Source organism: Pongo abelii, chromosome 9 (assembly GCF_028885655.2).
Source record: "Pongo abelii isolate AG06213 chromosome 9, NHGRI_mPonAbe1-v2.0_pri, whole genome shotgun sequence".
Taxonomy (NCBI): Eukaryota; Metazoa; Chordata; class Mammalia; order Primates; family Hominidae; genus Pongo; species Pongo abelii.
The window spans coordinates 106,942,609-106,963,881 of NC_071994.2; the positions used below are offsets into that span (position 1 = coordinate 106,942,609).

Consider the following 21,273-nt stretch of genomic DNA (forward strand, 5'->3'; position numbering starts at 1 on the left):
TGGACAAAAGGGAAATGAGGTTGTAATGTTGTTGACTTCAGGCCTCAAGGAAGAGAGGGCTGTGGATTTTCTTAGGTGAGGAACAATGTCAGAGGAGAACATAATTCATTATAAGACTCATGGGGAAACAGTCAAATGAAGAAGCAACAAAGCAGCAACAAAACCAAACCCAAGTCTTGCCTCACTGTGCAGCTGCAGGACAAAGACAGAACAGAAGCCTGCAGTTGGGGAACAGAGTGTTGTTCTTTCAGGCATTATAAAATGAAGCCTTCAGAAATCACTCAATCTTGTCATTCCAAACAGTTTGCTGCATTTGTGAAAAAAAGCTTCCTTTTTTTTTTTTTTGAAAGGAGTCTCGTTCTGTAGCCCAGGCTGGAGTGCAGTGGCGTGATCTCAGCTCACTGCAACCTCTGCCTCCCTGTTCAAGTGATTCTCCTGCCTCAATCTCCTGAGTAGCTGGGACTAAAGGTGCCCGCCACCACACCTGGCTCATTTTTGTATTTTTAGTACAGACAGGGTTTCTCCATGTTGACCAGGATGGTCTCGATCTCCTTGTGATCCACCCCCCTCGGCCTCCCAAAGTGCTAGGATTACAGGCTTGAGCCACCGCGTCCGGCTGGAAGTTTTCTTTTTTTTTCTTTCTTTTTTAGCAGTGTACACCTTTTAAAACTGCAATTGAGTACTAAATAATGGAGTAGTTTTGTTCAAAAGCAATATTTATTTTTCATGAAGATAAGAGGCATATTACATTTGCTATAGAAAATGCTATGAGAGGAAAAAGCTGCATGTTACCGATATGACAAAAAACATAAAAAACTCTACTTATGAAAGTGTTTTGCCCTATAAGAACATATTGAATAAAAGGCATTATTCCAGGTGAATGAGCCATGTGGAAATGTGGATTTATTAGGGTTTGTTTTAAAATGTAATTTGTATGGCCAGCTTTTTATTCTTTTGATGGCTATCAAATAGATTTATTGGCTACATGTTAGAAGTGCAATAGATAACAGGTAACCAAGGGAGAAGTTTTAATAAAACTCTCAGGAAAGGCAAAGAAAAGTGAGTGAATATGCCTGCTTACATTTCAGCTAATAAATAAAAAGTACAGATAGGGCTTTAACTGAAAACCTTGCTGGTTATTGCAGCCTGGAAGGTTTATTGAAAACTGGGTAGAACACTCTAATTTTTTATATTTACAGCTACAATGTGAGCTGTTCAGGTTAGAGTGATGTCACGTTCATTTTGACTTTGGTACAGGAAGCTGATGTTTTCACAGGAAACTTGCAAAGCAGTTATGAAGAGGAAGAGTGTTCTTAATTATTAGTGTCTGCCTGAGCTATTTCTGATTGTGTTCTGGGATTTTGGAGAATTGAACAATAGAGTATTTAATTTTACCACTCCCTCCTTGAGTAAAAATATCAGACACTTTTAGGAAAGTTTTAGAAGGTACATCTTCAATAAGCAGAGATCTTTCATCTCAAATAACTGGAAAGAATTGCACTGCTTAAGAATAGTTGAACTTGGACCTGAGAGCACCATACTTAGAAATCTAAGTATATTTAGGTCACTCATCTGACACTGGGACTTCACCAGCCCTGTCACCCAAACTGGTTGTAGTTAGTAGGACCACAAACTCACTGAAGAAATCTGCTTTCCTTTTAACTTTCAAGGCAATAAGAAAAATATAGTTCTCTGTTAGCAGTCCCTGAGCTATCTGAATTTTGGTGCTTCTCTCTTAAGCCTCTTGCTTTGGAGAATGATGAATCATTTCCTACTCCTGGAGTTAGTCTCCTTTAAAATAGACACGAAGGAGGCAGAGAGAAAAAATTACTCTAAATACCATTAACCAATGTAAAACAGTTTTCTATTAAACAGTAGGAGAGCAGGGCCAAACTTGTGTTACAATTGACAACTGGATTCTTAAAGCAAGCTCCATAGATTAAGAACCAGAGCCCCTAGGACTGATTTTACTTGGTTCAGAAACAGGAAATCAGAACAGTGAGCAAGTATATGATTAGAAATTTACATTAATAAAATGTGATTTTTTTGATACACAAAAGCTTTTAGGTTATAAATAATCTATGATGGCCTGCCAAACATAAAATGCCATTATAAATCCATGTCTATATTTCAAAAAGACAGGAACACAAAAGCAAGATACATTAAATTAATTGGCGTAATTTGGAGAGTTCGAATCCATTATTAGATATGGATCCTATCAAATATCCCACCTAATTTCCAGTTATGTCGATGTTTCCATGTTCACTTTTTAAATTCTCTACTACCCGCATCTTTCAATGAACACCATCTGGAAAGATTCATACAGAATCCTCATGCTATTCTTGAAAGGATTTGCTTTTGTGGGGGGGTTTTGCAAAGAAAAACAATTCAAAATTCTGTTATAGCTTATACGCTGTCTCTTGTAGGATTATAATAAGAAACCTTCTAAATAAGTTTTTGAGATAGGTGTTAAATGAATAAGCATGCCTCAGCAAAATGCATAAAAAACACGACAATTTAATTTCTAAAGCACTTATATTATTATGGCCTGGTTTTGGAGACGGGTTATGATAGTCCACATAGGTAAGTATGCAGTGCTTCTCATGGAAAAAATGCTTAGGTATTGGCCTTTTCTCTGGAAACCGTATTTTTCCTTTTTTAATAATCAACTAAGACGTATATGTAAGAAAGCCTCATCTTTCGATTTTTAATATACAAGATGCTTTAAGAGAGCAAGATTCAAAATTGTTTTGTGTTTCAAAATTTAAAAATAAATTTATCTCCTAAATTTTTTAAAGACATGTTTCATATATTTGACCATCCCTTACTTTGGCAAAGGATTTTAAGAGTCTAACTCAAACATATGTAAGCTCTGGTGTACCTGGTTATATATACCAAAAAAACCATTTGATCTATGTACACATAGACATGAATATATTTCTGTGTGTGTTTGTGTATATATAACCTCAAACACTATTATTAAATGCAATCCTATATTCTTAGGTATAGAAGTTGATGATATACCTTTCTACTTGCCATGACATTAACAAAGCAAGGCTGAGACTCAGCAACCACTTGTGTTCATTACATTGCAGGCTAGTAGTAAGTTTGGTTGCTGGTAGGAAAAGGGTCTCTTATCTCACCCTCCTTAAACTAAAGGTTCTTTCAGGCTTAATGTAAGGATGTGCACATTCTCTTATCGAGGTGGTCTTGAGCTGCAGATACAATCGCATCGTTCATGGTGATCCAACTGGATGTCAACCAGAGCCATGGTCTTAGCTCTGCCCCTCCTCTTGATGTGGCCAGGCTCAAACTGTAATACCTAGGACAAGAAGCACATCTCCTGTTAGAAAGACTTTGGAGTTCAACTCAGTCAGATGCCACTTACTTATTACCTTTTTGACAACTAGTTCTTAGCCCATTGAGGACCCAACAGAAGCTATGGGCTTGCTATTAGAATGCATACATTGCTATTAGAATGTACAGATTTTTCAAATAATTGACTCCCTGAAGTGGAAGAATCAATTGATCCCAAAGTAATGCCCAGCATTACCTACCTGAAATACCCAGATGATTTCATGTGTCTTAGCAGGTATTTATTAACAGCTTTCCAAGGGCCTGCTTTGGGCCAAGTGCTGTTCCAAATATTATTGTAAAGATCCTTCTGACCAAAGCATTTGTTATAGATGAATACAATACTTGAGCATATTATTAGCATGGAAAGGAAAATGAATACAATCATGAATACAATATGCTGGTATATCTAAATCTTTGGTTGAAGTAAAACATGTTGCCCTGAAGTTGCTGGCAAGATGGCTGAATAGCAACAGCTCTGGTCTGCAGTTCCCAGCGAGATCAACGCAGAAGGTGGGTGATTTCTGCATTTCCAACTGAGGTACCCAGTTCATCTCACTGGGACTAATTAGACATTGGGTGCAGCCCACGGAAGGCGAGCTGAAGCAGGGTGGGGTGTCCCCTCAGCCGCGAAGTGCAAGGGGTTGGGGGATCTCCTTCCCCCAGCCAAGGGAAGCCATGAGAGACTGTACCAGGAGGAATGGTGCACTCTAGTCCAGATACTGCACTTTTCCCATGGTCTTTGCAACTGGCAGACCAGGAGATTTCCTACAGTGCCTATGCCACCAGGGCCCTGGGTTTCAAGCACAAAACTGGGCAGCCATTTGGACAGACACCAAACTAGCTGCAGCAGTTTATTTTTCATACCCCAGTGGTGCCTGGAAGGCCAGCAAGACAGAACCATTCACTCCCCTGGAAAGGGGCTGAAGCCAGGGATCCAAGTGGTCTGGCTCAGTGGGTCCCACCCCCATGGAGCCCAGCTAGCTAAGATTCACTGGCTTGAAATTCTCCTGCCAGCAAAGCAGTCTGAGATTGACCTGGGATGCTTGAGCTTGGTGGGAGGAGGGGCGTCCGCCATTGCTGAGGCTTGAGTAGGCGGTTTTACCCTCACAGTGTAAACAAAGCTGCTGGGAAGTTGGAATGGGGCGGAGCCCATCGCAGCTCAGCAAGGCCAATGCGGCCAAACTGCCTCTCTAGATTCCTCCTCTTTGGGCAGGTCATCTCTGAAAGAAAGGCAGCAGCCCCAGTCAGGGACTTAGAGATAAAACCCCCATCTCCCTGGGACAGACAACCTGGGGGAAGGGGTGGCTGTGGGCACAGCTTCTCAGACTTAAACGTTCCTGCCTGGCGGCTTTGAAGAGAGCAGCCGATCTCCCAGCACAGTATTCGAGCTCTGATAAGGAACAGGCTGCCTCCTCAAGTGGGTCCCTGACCCCCATGTATCCTGACTGGGAAACACCTCCCAGTAGGGGCCAATAGACATTTCATACAGGAGAGCTGTGGCTGGCATCTTGTGAGTGCCCCTCTGGAACAAAGCTTCCAGAGGAAGGAACAGGCAGCAATCTTTGCTGTTCTGCAGCCTCTGCTGGTGATACCCAGGCAAACAGGGTCTGGAGTGGACCTCCAGCAAACTCCAGCAGACCTGCAGCAGAGGGGCCTGACTGTTAGAAGGAAAACTAACAAACAGAAAGGAATAGTATCAACATTAACAAAAAGGACATCCACTCAGAGACCCCATCTGAAGATCAACAACATCAAAGACCAAAGGTAAATAAAACCAAAAAGATGGGGAAAAACCAGCACAGAAACACTGAAAATTCCAAAAACCAGAACATCTCTTCTCAACCAAAGGATCACAACTCCTCGCCAGCAAGGGAACAAAACCGGATGGAGAATGAGTTTGAGGAATTGACAGAAGTAGGCTTCAGAAGGTGGGTAATAACAAACTCCTCTGAGCTAAAGGAGCATGTTCTAACCCAATGCAAGGAAGCTAAGAACCTTGAAAAAAGGTTAGGTGAATCGCTAACTAGAATAATCAGTGTAGAGAAGAACATAAATGACCTGATGGAGCTGAAAAACGCAGGACGAGAACTTCGTGAAGCATACACAAGCTTCAATAGCCAAATCGATCAAGCAGAAGAAAGGATATCAGTGATTGAAGATCAGATTAATGAAATAAAGTGAGAAGACAAGATTACAGAAAAAAGAGTGAAAAGAAACGAACAAAGCCTCCAAGAAATTGGGACTATGTGAAAAGACCAAATCTACGTTTGATTGGTGTACCTGAAAGTGATGGGGAGAATGGAACCAAGTTGGAAAACACTCTTCAGGGTATTATCCAGGAGAATTTCCCCAATCTAGCAAGGCAGGCCAACATTCAAATTCAGGAAATATGGAGAACACCATAAAGATACTCCTCGAGGAAAGCAATCCCAAGACACATAATCTTCAGATTCACCAAGGTTGAAATGAAGGAAAAAATGTTAAGGGCAGCCAGAGAGAAAGGTTGGGTTACCCACAAAGGGATGCTGATCAGACTAACAGCGGATCTTCTGGCAGAAACCCTACAAGCCAGAAGAGAGTGAGGGCCAATATTCTACATTCTTAAAGAAAAGAATTTTCAACCCAGAATTTCATATCCAGCCAAACCAAGCTTCATAAGTGAAGGAGAAATAAAATCCTTTACAGAGAAGCAAATGCTGACAGATTTTTGTCACTACCAGGCCTGCCTTACAAGGGCTTCTGAGGAAGCACCAAACATGGAAAGGGACAACTGGTACCAGCTACTGCAAAAACATCCCAAATTGTAAAGACCATTGACGCTATGAAGAAACTGCATCAACTAATGGGCAAAATAACCAGCTAGCGTCACAATGGCAGGATCAAATGCACACATAATAATATTAACCTTAAATGTAAATGGGCTAAATTCCCCAATTAAAAGACACAGACTGGCAAATTGGATAGAGAATCAAGACCCATCAGTGTGCTGTATTCAGGAGGCCCATCTCACATGAAAAAACACACACAGGCTCAAAATAAAGGGATGGAGGAAGATTTACCAAGTGAATGGAAAACAAACAAACAAAAAAGCAGGGGTTGCAATCCTAGTCTCTGATAAAAGAGACTTTAAACCAACAAAGATCAAAAGAGACAAAGAAGGCCATTACATAATGGTAAAGGCATCAATGCAACAAGAAGAGCTAACTATCCTAAATATGCATGCACCCAATACAGGAGCACCCAGATTCATAAAGCAAGTTCTTAGAGACCTACAAAGAGACTTTGACTCCCACACAATAATAGTGGGAGTCTAAATGATAAATAGACACTTTAACACCCCACTGTCAATATTAGGCAGATCAATGAGACAGAAAATTAACAACAATATCCAGGAGTTGAACTCAGCTCTGGACCAAGTGGACCTAATAGATATCTACAGAACTCCCCACCCCAAATCAACAGAATATACACTCTTCTCAGCACCACATTGCACTTACTTTAAAATTGGCCACATAATTGTAAGTAAAACACTCCTCAGCAAATGCAAAAGAACAGAAATCATAACAAACAGTCTCTCAGACTACAGTGCAATCAATTCAGAACTCAGAATTTAGAAACTCACTCAAAATCACACAACTACATGGAAACTGAACAACTGGCTCCTGACTAACTACTGGGTAAATAACAAAATGAAGGCAAAAATAAAGATGTTCTTTGAAACCAATGAGAACGAAGACACAACGTATCAGAATCTCTGGGGCATATTTAAAGCAGTGTGTAGAAGGAAATTTATAGCACTAGACGCCTACAAGAGAAAGCAGGAAATATCTAAAATCAACACCCTAACATCACAATTAAAAGAACTAGAGAAGAAAGAGCAAAGAAATTCAAAAGCTAGCAGAAGACAAGAAATAACTAAGATCAGAGCAGAACTGAAGGAGACAGAGACACAAAAACCCCTTCAAATAAATCAATGAATCCAGGAGCTGGTTTTTTGAAAAGATCAACGAAATAGATAGATCGCTAGACAGACTAATGAAGAAGAAAAGAGAGAAGAATCAAAGAGATGCAATAAAAAATGATAAAGGGGATATCACCACTGATCCCACAGTAATACAAACTATTATCAGAGAATATTATAAACTAGAAAATCTAGAAGAAATGGATAAATTCCTGGACACATATGTAGCCTGTATGGTCCTTGGAGGACAGAACAAAAGGGGGCAAATGTGGAAATAAAAGACAAAGACAAAAGAATATGTTTGGAAGTAGGGGTTGGGGGCACCTTGCCTCTAGTGGACAAGGGCCCTGAGTTTTACACCACCCTCTGTATTTATTAGGCAAAAGAGATAGCGAGAAGGTGGGTTGAAAGAAGAGGTCAGCTGTTAGGTCCAGAGTAGGCTTGCAAGACTGCATTCCTCAAACAATAGGCTCTAGATGTCCCAGTAGATAACCTCAAGGAGCCAGTGCCAGGGAGTGATGGCTCTCAGTAAACCTTCTAGGGCAGGCACAGAAGTAAGTTTGCCCACATTCTGTATTCATGATAAACAGTTTGCTGTTTGATCAAGTAGCCTCCAGTGGAATGCTGAGTTAGTCATGATCCCTTTGGCCTTTTTGGCTCCCAAAACACATACACCCTCTCAAGACTAAACCAGGAAGAAGTCAAATCCCTGAATAGACCAATAACAAGTTCTAAAATTGAGGCAGTAATTGATAGCCTACCAACCAAAAAAAGTCCAGGACCAGACGGATTCACAGCCAAATTCCACCAGAGGTACAAAGAGGAGCTGGTACCATTCCTTCTGAAACTATTCAAAAAAGAGAAAAAAGTGGGAATCCTCCCTAACTCATTTTACGAGGCCAGCATCATCCTGATACCAAAACCTGGCAGAGACACAACAAAAAAAGGAAATTTCAGGCCAATATCCCTGATGAACATCGATGCAAAAATCCTTAATAAAATGCTGGCAAACCAAATCCAGCAGCACATCAAAAAGCTTGTCTACCATGATCAAGTTGGCTTCATCCCTGGGATGCAAGGCTAGTTCAAAATACGCAAATCAATAAATGTAGTCCATCACATAAACGGAACCAATGACAAAAACCATGTGATTATCTCAATAGATGCAGAAAAGGCCTTTGTCAAAATTCAACAGCCCTTCATGCTAAAAATTCTCAATAAACTAGGTATCGATTGGATGTATCTCAGAATAATAAGAGCTATTTATACAAACCCACAGCCAATATCATACTGAATGGGCAAATACTGGAAGCATTCCCTTTGAAAACTGGCACAAGACAAGGATGCCCTCTCTCACCACTCCTTTTCAACATACTATTGGAAGTTCTGGCCAGGGCAATCAGGCAAGAGAAAGAAATGAAGGTATTCAAATAGGAAGAGAGGAAGTCAAATTGTCTCTGTTTGCAGATGACACAATTGTATATTTAGAAAACCCCATCGTCTCAGCCCAAAAACTCCTTAAGCTGATAAGCAACTTCAGCAAAGTCTCAGGACACAAAATCAATGTGCAAAAATCACAAGCATTCTTACACACCAATAATAGACAAACAGAGAGCCAAATCATGAGTGAACTCTCATTCACAATTACTACAAAGAGAATAAAATACCTAGGAATACAACTTACAAGGGATGTGTAGGGAACTACAAACCACTGCTCAAGGAAATAAGAGAGGACACAAACAAATGGAAAAACATTCCATGCTCATGGATAGTAAGAATCATGAAAATGGCCATACTGCCCAAAGTAAATTATAGATTCAGTGCTACCCCCATCAAGCTACCATTGACTTTCCTCACAGAATTGGAAAAAACTATTTTAAATTTCATATGGAACCAAAAAAAGAGCCCACAGAGCCAAGACAATCCTAAGCAAAAAGAACAAAGCTGGAGGCATCATGCTACATGACTTAAAACTATACTATAAGGCTACAGTAACCAAAACTGCATGGTACTGGTACCAAAACAGATATATAGACCAATGGAACAGAACAGAGGCCTCAGAAATAACACCACAATCTACATCCATCTGATCTTTGACAAACCTGACAAAAACAAGCCATGGAAGAAGGATTCCCTAGTTAATAAATGGTGTTGGAAAAACTGGCTAGCCATATGCAGAAAGCTGAAACTGGATCCCTTCCTTACACCTTATACAAAAGTTAACTCAAGATGAATTAAAGACTTAAATATAAGAGCTAAAACCATAAAAACCCAGAAGAAAACCTAGGCAGTACCATTCAGGACATGGACATGGGCAAAGACTTCATGACTAAAACACCAAAAGCAATGGCGACGAAAGCCAAAATAGACAAATGGGATCTGATTAAACTATAGAGCTCCTGCACAGCAAAAGAAACTGTCATCAGAGTGAACAGGCAACCTACAGAATGGGAGAAAATTTTTGCAATCTATCGATCTGACAAAAGCTAATATCCAGAATCTACAAAGAACTTAAACAAATTTACAAGAAAAAAACAACCCTGTCAAAATATGGGCAAAGAATATGAGCTGACACTTCTCAAAAGAAGACATTTATGCAGCCAACAAACATATGAAAAAAAACCTCATCATCATTGGTTGTTAGAGAAATGCAAAACAAAACCACAGTGACATACCATCTCATGCTAGTTAGAATGGTGATGACTAAAAAGTCAGGAAACAACAAACGCTGGAGAGGATGTGGAGAAATAGGAACACTTTTCCACTGTTGGTGGGAGTGTAAATTAGTTCAACCATTGTGGAAGACAGTGTGGTGATTCCTCAAGGATCTAGAACCAGAAATACCATTTGACCCAGCAATCCCATTACTGAGTATATACCCAAAGGAATATAAATCATTCTACTATAAAGACACATGCACACATATGTTTATTGTGGCACTGTTCACAATAGCAAAGACTTGGAACCAACCCAAATGTCCATCAATGATAGACTGGATAAAGAAAACATTGGACATACATACCATGAAATACTATGCAGCCATAAAAAGGATGAGTTCATGTCCTTTGTAGAGACATGGATGAAGCTGGAAACCATCATTCTCAGCAAACTAACACAAGAACAGAAAACCAAACACCACATGTTCTCACTTGTAAGTGGGAGTTGAACAATGAGAACACATGGACACAAGGAGGGGAACATCACACACCAGGTCCGTGGTGGGTGCAGGACTTGGGAAGGGATAGCATTAGGAGAAATACCTAATGTACATGACTGGTTGATGGGTGCAGCAAGCCACCATGGCACATGTATACCTATGTAACAAACCTGCACATTCTGCACATGTACCCCACAACTTAAAGTATTAAAAAAAAAAAAAGAAAACACAACATGTTGCCCTGGTGAAGGTCATTAGTGGCCATAAATAAGTAAAATGTGTTTTATGTTTTTATATATTTGTTAACATGTAATATCCTTTACCATATAAAACAAATCAGGTTCCACTAAAATCTTTGTATATTAATACCTGTGTATCAATACAGCATTTCTTAAATCAATAAGTATATCATTAATTTTTAAATTAATAAGTTTAAACACAATTTCTTAAATTAGTAGTTAAATAGAAGCCAACCCTTCCTTCCTGCAGTGGCCTTCATTTAGTGAAATATTAGCTATCACATAGACATATACTTGGTAAAATTCCATTCTTGTTTTCTAATATACTACATAGTCAGATTAGTATATTATTTACTCTATGTTCTTAGATCCCGGTTAGCCTTTATTTTTGATTTTGTCCCATTTTCCTTTTAGATTCTAAACTTGGTCATGGCACCATTAAACAATTCTATAGCATTTTACAGTTTTTGAATAATTTGCACAGGCACTATTTTTTTTTTTCTTTTTACCCTCAGACAAGTCTTTCACATAGTGGAAAAAGTATCATTATGCCCACTTTATATTGAGATACTAAAGGAGGATAAGTACCTTGTCCAGGGTCTTCCCCTGACTTGGACCTGGGACCAGGACCTGGGATCAGGACATTTAAGCTCCTAGCATATTCTGAGTTGAGGCCTCTCTAACATGGCTTCAATTTCCTTTTAAGTCTCAAGGGTGTGTCTGGCTCCCCATGTGAACGGGCAGGGAGACCTGTGATGCTTTGCTTGAACTTTCGTCCTAGGTGAAAGTTAGATGCCTAGAGTCCCCTGCACTCATGCGTCACAGTCCGCACATTCCTTTCATTTAGAATTTTGCCATGCTGTTCCATAGATGGTCCAGTGAGGCAGGGAATAAATCACTGCATTTGTTTAATGTTCAATCAAGTTAGGGCACTCTCCTGATGCAGAATGGAAGATGGAGATCTGTTTGTAGAAAAACTTCAAAAGACTTGTGAGTACAAAGTTGGCAGGGGGGTGGAGGAAGGAATACCCTAAGAAAGTTCTTTAGGGAGACAAAGTGTCAGAAATTTTGATATTGGTAAAGCTAGTCCAAAAGCCAGTTTTGATAGTTGATTCTATTATCATCTCCCGCAATTCTATTGCACTTACAATAGGTACCTTGGAAGGGGTTGGGGTTTGGACTCCCATAGCTTTGCCAAGAATTTCTCCAAGATGAATTAATTGCTATTTTCCAAGACTATCTGGCCTGTAAAAGAGATTTGAGAACTAGGGGATGCAGGAGAGGGAAATTATTCCTAAGAAGCTGAGCATATGATAAATATTCCTTGTTTAAAGAAGACTGTTATCAAGGCCTAATAATTTGTGATGACTGGCACCTGTAAAATCAGAGCTCTGTCGATTTGCTTTCTCATTTGATGGCAAACAAAAGTGTGTGCTTTGGGATAAGAGCAAGAGCCTGGGCAGTTTTTCTAACCGGTCTTCTGATTGTTCAGGGATTTTCTCTGTGTTTCATATTAAGCAACGTGAGCACGGTATATATGTGTTTTGCTGATAAGAAGAGAAAAATGAATTGGCAGACACTTTTTCCCAGACAAGAGAGGAAAGCACTATTTGAACAAAGTGGAAATTGGACTGCCTTACTGGATGATCACAGCACTGATGTTCAAAGCTTTCAGATCATGTAATAGTCTTAGGTTCAGGTACACAGCATTGAAAGGAGGAAGAAAGCAAGGCTGATTTGAGGGCATGTAGAAAAATGAAAAGCCTTTATCTGAGAAAGCAAACTGGCTGGTTATAGGTTACCTGGTCACCTTTAAAGGGAAGGAACACTGAATTAATTATAGGAGCTGAAGGGCACTTGTTAATAGGTACCCTCACGCAGCACTTTCTTATTTTCTGTGCTATGATTCGCAGCTGCAAGCACACAACCGGAAATAACAAATCCACTGGGGGGCAACCAGCGTTTCTTAACACCTATGGGTGCAAATGGGGATCTTGACTCCTCTCCACTCTGGAAAACCACACAAAGCCAGGGAAAGTTGACGTCTACTAAATAGAGTGTGACTGAGCCAATTGGTGGGTTTCATACCACCGTACAAAATCAAAGATGCTCAGTTTTGCAAATTACCTCATCACAAAAGATATTTAACTACCGTTACTCACCTTGTTGCCATTAAACCTCTGAATAAATCTTCACCATAAAGCTATTTACACTAACAAAACAATCCCAGGCAGAAAAGCTATCTGCTGAGTCGGGTTCTTGTTTATTGAGAATATCAAAAAAGGCTGTTAAGGCCTTGTAACAGTTCTCAAATTAATGGCTGACATAGGAACACAAGTACATATTTCAGGACAAATGCATTATATAAACCCAAATCATTAAGAGTTTAAGATTCTTCCTTTTTTTTTTTTTTTTTTTTTTTGAGATGGAGTTTTGGTCTTCTTGCCCAGGCTAGAGTGCAATGGTGTGATCCCGGGTCACTGCAACCTCTACCTCCCGGGTTCAAGTGATTCTCCTGCCTCAGCCTCCCAAGTACCTGGGACTACAGGCATGTGCCACCATGCCTGGCTAATTTTTGTATTTTTAGTAGAGATGGGGTTTTGCCATGTTGGCCAGGCTGGTCTTGAACTCCTGACCTCAAGTGATCTGCCTGCCTCAGCCTCCCAAAATGCTGGGATTACAGGCATGAGCCACTGCGCCCGGCCTCTTCCTAACTTCTAAAGCAGGCTGTTTTTGGCACACACAGTTTCTCAAGGAAAAAAAAAAAAAGCTTCTCTTTTGATCTCTTTCATGCTTATAGCCTTTATAAAAAATGTACACAGAGTCAATATTTTTAAGGGATGCTAGTGAATTATTCTGAAACCTAAGTGACTACAAGCAAAAATATCTTGAGAAGGGATAACATATTATTTTCTCCCTCAGTAATTACTCAACCTGCTGGCAATAATCACAGCAGTGGCTGGCATTATAACAGAAGGACTGATATCAAGTCCCAAGACATAGTACTCAGTTAAAAAGACATAATGACAAACAGCTCAACACTGTTATACTAAGAAGTTAAGCTTGAAGGTGACAAAAAGCTGGGTTATAGTGGGGGTTTATAACATGCTCATGAATTTTGAAAATGCAATCATGACATCTGTCCATATTTACTTCAAATAGATGCGTTCTGTGAGACTCTAGGGTTACTATGAGGTGTACTCAGTTGCAGTTTTAACTTCACAGAACTAAATAGTTAAATGATTTTGACAGCACCTTAGAGGATTATTGACTACATGTTCAGCCTACCCATTGCAGAAAACATAATGGAAAGCCTGGGTGGGCACTAAATTTCAGAGCATGGCATTAGCATTGCGTATCATTCATGACACAGATGGGCCTTGTCTGCTTGGGGAGTACCTTGCCCCATGTGGCAAGTTTGCCACTTTGGCAGGAAGGCCTGATGTGAAGCTAGATTGAGAAGGGAAAGGGTGTGAAGTTTGTAATACTTAAACAAGGAGTTCACTAACTTGTAAGTGAGTCATCAGGGAAGAAATGTAATCAGAACTGAGAAAGCCAGACCAGGCTCTCATCTAATTCCACCCACATCTGTCTTGTACTTTATAGTCTTCAGATGCCTTCATTCACCCAGTATCCCCAGGTGGTAAGAAGCACAGGTGTTATCATTGCCATTGTCAAGATGAGTGAATTAACTTTTTTATAAGCAGTCTATAAACATTTACTGTTCCGGATCATATCTTTATTCTTTTTGCATTTACCTAGCATTTCAACCACCAATTTGTTTTTATTCCTTACACAATTTCAATAAGATTTCAGGGGCAGGATAAAGTGTAACAACAGATAATGAATATGATGTAATTTCAGGTTTGCCTGGGAACTCAAAATTGTAGGTTATTATGGGGATTAAGTGAGGAAACCTGAGGCCCTGGGAAGTTTTAAGTGGCTGGTCCTCAGTTGCCCCTCCATGTGGCAAAGCTGGAACCAGAACCCTCATCTTTTCTAGTCTTGCAAGTTTTCTGTTCTATTGCCCTCTCTTGGTAGGAAAACACCACAAACCATGAGGCTTCACTCAAAGGTGGAGAAAGGACAAGAGGCAGGGAGACTTCACAAGTTCTAGCTATGAGGGTTCCAAAAAAATAACAGAAGAGATTTTCTTGATTTTAGTTATGGTTAGGTATAATCATGACTCAAAAACTCCCTCCCTATTGCTAGAGAATGGAAACTCCTTGCGCAAAATTTATTTTCTGTTTCTTTGGTCTCAGTTTGAAAATTTAGGTACTTTTTTTTTCAATAACAGACGTTTCAAACATGTAAAAACAAAGTACTATTCTTTTACCTCAAATCTGAAGGTCAACAGTGTACTACTCTAACCTCATGTTTCATGTATAAATACAGATGCTCGTTGACTTATGATGGGGCTATATCCTGATAAACCCATTGGAGGTTAAAAATATTTTAAGTTGAAAATGCATTAATACCCCCATAAACACACTGAAAAGTAAAAAAAAAAAAATCTAAATCTAACCATCATTGAGGATAATCTGTACCAATTTATTAATACATCTCCTAACTCTTAAACTGTGATAAAATGCAAATGTTTAATACAAAATTCTACCTTAAAACAAGAAGTCATTTTTTTTTCATTTTGTCCAGATGTATAAATGATTCTAGATGCTATAAATGTGCCAGAATCAGAGATAGGTCTAGGCTTGTGCCATTCAACAAGGTAGTCACGGCCTTGTGTGATGATTTAAATTTCAATTAGTTAAAACTAAATAAAATTAAAAATTTAGTTTCTATTTGTGCTACACACATTTCAAGTGCCCAATAGCCACATGTTGCTAGTGACTACCATATGGAACATTGCAAACACAGGTTATCCCTATCACTACAGGAAGATCTATTAGACAGTGCAGGTGGTTATGTCAAGCATCCTGACAAAATTATGAGAGGAAGAACAGAGGAAATTAACATCTATCTTTATCTCTCTGATGCTTCCTATGTTTTTGGCTGTTAACTAAATGGATATAGCCAGGGCACCAAATCATGAAAAACAGTGAGTAATAATTTCATAGGTCACTATACTTTTAGGGAATATCCTGTTCCTTCATTATACACTATCAAGAGAAGAGAACTGAAATAATAGTTTCTTCTAATTGTCTACACAATACGTTTTTCTGGAATCCTCCCTTTAACAAAAATCACTACCCAAATTATCTTTTACATCCTATGATGGGGTTCAGGACACTGTACTCCCAAATGTTTTAAGCTGAAGGAATTTGAGAAAACAAGAAAAGCAGAAAGATCACTCTGACCTTCCCCTCACCCTCCATCCTGAAGGAGGTCATAAAACCTAGGATTTTCTGACCTTCCCATGCAGCAAATCATAAGACCCTCATGTGAGAGGTGCCCCTGTTATACCCAGAAGAAAGAATTCCCCCCCGCCTTTTTGTTTGAGATGTGGTCTTACTCTGTCACTCAGGCTAGAGTGCAGTTGCATGATCATGATTTGCTACAACCTTGAACTCCTGGGCTCAAGCAATTCTCCTGCCTCAGCCTCCCAAGTAGCTCAGACCACAGACACATCCTCCACACTTGGCTACTTAAAAATAATTCCTTTTTTAATTTATTATTATTATTTTTTTTTGTAGAGATGGGGGTCTCGCTATGTTGACCCGGTTGATCTTGAACTCATAGCCTCAAGGGATCATCCCACCTTGGCCTCTCAAAGTGCTGAGATTACAGGCATGAGCCACTGCTCCTGGCCTCAGAATCCTTATCTCCGAAGACAAAGGTAGAACAAAGAAGAATCTGAACAAATAGGCCTTGCTAATTTTCCCCAGTTTATTACCATTAGATCATACTCTGCCCTATCATATTTCTCCACAACTATCCACACTTTATCAAACTTACTGTAAAAAATTATCAGGTTGAACCACTTTTTTGGGTCTTTACTTCCTTACCAAGGCCTCTGTGTCATGTAAAACATATTCAATAAATGAGTACGCTTTTCCTTTGTTATTCTGTCTTTTGTTATAGTGGCCTCAGCCATGAACCTAGGAAGAGTAGAAGAAAAGGTATTTTTCCTCCTCTATGTCTAGTATATTCCAAGAAGCATAGAATGATTGTTAAGAAAGAAGAAAAATACTTCAACAGGGTACGTACAAACTTTTGAGAGCAAGAAATAATAAAGATAGTCACATTTTACTGCACAGTGAAAACTGCTCAAAACCCTAGAGGAGAACTAATATGACCTGTGAAAAAAGCAATGATATTAGCTTCGTTAGAAGCTTTCCAGTTTCCCAGATTTAAATTCCTTAAGGTTGAGCACTGAAATATTTGTGGAGAATCATACAAGCCTGTTATGTGACCAGGTCTCATTACCCCCTTAAGGGTGCTCATCTTTCACAGAAACTCATTTCACATCTCATCAGTTGCAACCATGAGCTGGGGAAACTGGTTTCTCATTTCTCAGAGGTAAGAATACAGACACAGAATTCAGAATAAAGGACTAGAATTTTTCCCTAATGAGACTAGGCTCAAGCAACCCCCACTTCTGGAAATGGAATAAGCCTTTTGCTATTTCCCACAGGGCACTTGACAGTGATAATTGTGACACATCTCAAAGGTATTTCAGGAGTCTCAAGGGCATATGACAGGAGTGTTTGTTCCAGGTAAGCAGTTACTGGCTGGTGATGGATGTTTATTTTTCCTTTTGTCCAGCACTTGACTGAGTGATTTTATAGAGCTTTGCAGAGTTCTAGAAGTAAAAATATTATTAGGACACATGTCTTAAAGAGATGCTTTAGATACAGTTTCAAAGGATGCCAATGTTTCAAACCCACTCATGCGACTGAACAAAGAGATCAGGAGTTTTCCCCTCTACACATTAATTGAGAACAGAAATTTGCAAGTAATGGTTATTGTGTGGAGAGACAAGAAAGGAACTAAGAGGAGGAGGGTAGCCAGGCCTTCAGTGTTCTTCAGAACTAACTGGCTGGGAGGCAAGGGTCTTTGGGGGTCTATGGTTCACTCTGCTGTTCCCACAATAAGTAATTTTTTAAATCAAGCTAAAAATTCTATCTGAGCATAGAGTCAAGATAAAAATAAAGCACTCCACAAATACATCAAAGTCCTGACCTGGAATGTTCTTCCTCACAGTTACTACTAGGTAGAGACCTTGTCACTTCCTAGATTATTTTAACTATAACCTGATTACTGCATTCTGCATTTATCCTTGGGGTATGATAAAATTCACGTTCTTAGAAGTGAAGGACAACATCCAATCTAGAGTTCATCAGTTCATACAAAAATAAAACACAATGAACATAGATGATAGCATTCTCTAGATATGAGAACATTTTTTTTCCTTTGAAAACAGTGGGGTGGAGTAAGCAATTCTTATGACTAAGAAAATATGTTCCATGTAGGTCTAAAATAATGTTTCCCTGTCTGAAGTAAGTATGGTCACGGTGGAACAATTTCCTACATTTTCTAAGTTGAAAATATCAATTATTACATACTCATTTTTGCTTAATCCAGAAGTTACCTCCTAACTTATTACGACTTTTGTGTTGTTTTCAGAATAAAAATCGAAACCAAAACACCACCACCACCACAAAAGCCTCCAAAAAACAGTTTTACAAAGCTGGAGATTTTGTTTAGAGAGAAGTATCTATTCCTTTGTTGTGGTGGACACTTTTTAAAAATTACTATTATACTTTAAGTTGTGGGATACTTGTGCAGAACGTGCAGGTTTGTTACGTAGGTATACACTTGCCATGGTGGTTTGCTGCACCCTTTAACCCATCACCTACATTAGGTATTTCTCCTAATGCTATCCCTCCCCCCACCCCCAACCCACCAACAGCCCCTGGTGTGTGATGTTCCCTTCCCTGTGTCCCTGTGTTCAACTCTCACTTATGAGTGAGAACATGTGGCAGTTGGTTTTCTGTTCCTGTGTTAGTTTGCTGAGAGTGATGGTTTCCAGCTTCATCCGTGTCTCTGCAAAGGACATGAACTCATCCTTTTTTATGGCTGCAAAGTATTCCATGGTGTATATGTGCCACATTTTCTTTATCCAGTCTATCATTGATGGGCATTTGGGTTGGTTCCAAGTCTTTGATATTGTGAATAGTGCTGCAATAAACATATGTGTGCATGTGTCTTTATAGCAGAATGATCTATAATCCTTTGGGTATATACCCAGTAACGGGATTGCTGTGGACATTGATGGAGAGCAACTCAAACAGTAATTCCTAACAATAATGTTTGCTTCATATTTTAAAACATATTTCTGCATGATGTTTAACATCTTGCAAAATATATTTCATATGCATTACTTTATTTGACCCTCAGAGCAACTCTGGAAGGGGTTATCTGATTTATTAATTTGTCAGTCCCGTTTCACATGTATGAAAACTGAGTCTAAACTTTAGTGACTTGCATGTGTTTCCACAATAATAAAGTAATTAGAGCTGCTACCTATGTCACGGAACAGCTCTAACTCCTCTTCAGTCTTCTCTCTCTCTCTCTCTCTCTCTCTCTCTCTCTCTATATATATATATATATATATATGTAATTTTTTTTTTTGAGATGGAGTTTCTTTTACCCAGGCTGGAGTGCAATGGCACGATCTCAGCTCACTGCAACCTCTTGCCTCCCGGGTTCAAGTGATTCTCCTGCCTCAGCCTCCTGAGTAGCTGGGATTACAGGTGCCTGCCACCACGCCTGGCTAATTTTTGTATTTTTAGTACAGACGGGGTTTTGCCATGTTGGCCACACTGTTCTTGAACTCCTGACCTCAGGTGATCCACCCACCTCGGCCTCCAAAAGTGCTAGGATTAGAGGCATGAGCCACCGCACCCGGCCTATCTTTTATGCTCAATAAAGTACTATATATTACTAGTGATTAAGAAAAAACATAGACCCTGGAACCAGTGGATTGGAGTTGGAGTCCTGGCTCTGTGATTTGCTGACCAGGCCATGCTGGCCAACTTACTGATCCTCCTAGGGCTCAGTTTACTCACCTATAAAAAAAGAATAAAAATAGCAACATTTTTACAATATTGTTGATGGGGTGCTAAATGAGCTAATGATTACTTACAATAGTTTTTGTCAAGCAATAAATGCCATTGTTACTATTATTAAGGTTATTGCGCTCTTTAAGTTTTTGTTCCTCCTATATTCTTTTACTTTTGTCTATTTTTGCATAATCCAAGAGCTGATTCCCTGAGCAGCACTTAATAATAATTAGAATAAACTGAGCGTTTCCAGTTGAAATATACTTCATATTTAGAAAATAAAAAGATCTTTGACAATTTATATTTTGCTATCTTTATTGGGCCAAATTTATTAAATGATATAATTGAATTAAGGTTTTGCTTATTAGATTGTCCAGTCATATCCTGTAAATGAATAACATCATATTTCTTTTTTTTCTGTCTTTTGGCAAGGTCAAGCTCTGAAATTACTATATCACATATTTGATTATATATTCTAACAAGGTTGATGTTGATCCACATGGTTTATTGCTCAAATTAGAAAAAGCAGTGCCTTCGTCAGGATAGGATTAACCTGTCATCAGGGCACTTGGCTTGGCAAACCTAGTGTGGGTAGAATTTCTGCTCCTAATCAAACCCTGGCTGGGTGCCCTTGTGCAGTGAACAACCTGAACAACTGCATGCAATGGCCCTGTCTTCCTGGATTCTACAGATTAAACATTGCAACAAGAAATCTAAGAATGACATACCTCATGATACTTTTTCACGGTTTTCCCTGAATTGCATGTGCAGGACCTCCAGTTGACAGTTCCACAGCCACAGTTTCCTCCACAGCGCTGCACGAGGAGGCAACGTGGAAAGAAGACCACATTGGCCAGCTTCAGCTCTTCTCTTATATTGACCGAGTAATTCCTGGGAGTGCAACTGTAACGCTTGGCATCATCATTGAGCCTATCCAGGTCAACTGTAAGCAAATACACGCACTGTGTAAGCAAACACAACAGTAAGCACAATTGCTCAGCATGTGTTTTGGGGAATAGAGTGGGAAGATTCTGTGAGGACAACCTTAATCCTGGGATTAAATCCATCCTCAGGCTCTCAATTACTGGGAACCTAAAGTAAAAGACCTAGTTTCTCTCTTGATCCCATCTGCCCTTTGAAAATAACAACAAAAACAAAACAAAACAAAACAAAACAAAAACCTTGGCTAAAATTCACGTCTTGGTTCAAATTTCCTTGCATCTTTTTTATGCAAAAAAAGTTCGGAGGAAAGAAAGTGAAACATTTGGCAAATTAAAATAATTGCCTTTATCTTCAAAAAGACAAAATAAATTGCTTCTTCACTCTAAATAAATCCTGACTCTAAGCCATCACTTAAATATAATTTAAATTATATCTAGGACACATTAGGGACAACCACTGTATTATATTTACCTGGCAGTGAAATTTCACACATAAATGTAATAAAGAAAAGGGTTTTAGTTTTATTTTTAACTTCAAAGTTAATCAACATGTTAGAGAATATGATTTTTTTGTGTGGGTGAATATGGTGCATAT

At 39.2% G+C, this 21,273-nt stretch overlaps 1 protein-coding gene across 2 annotated transcripts in view; it reads right to left on the reverse strand.

The window, feature by feature from the left end:
- Positions 1-698: 698 nt before the first annotated feature.
- Positions 699-21,273, reverse strand: part of PDGFD (platelet derived growth factor D) — a 257,387-nt gene continuing 236,812 nt past the window's right edge. For both annotated transcript variants that reach the window (XM_054523728.1, NM_001132318.1), the window contains 2 exon segments: positions 20,466-20,680; positions 699-3,322 (listed from right to left, as the gene is read on the reverse strand). In XM_054523728.1, the coding sequence (XP_054379703.1) occupies positions 3,197-3,322; positions 20,466-20,680 (341 nt within the window). In that variant the 3' untranslated portion in view covers positions 699-3,196.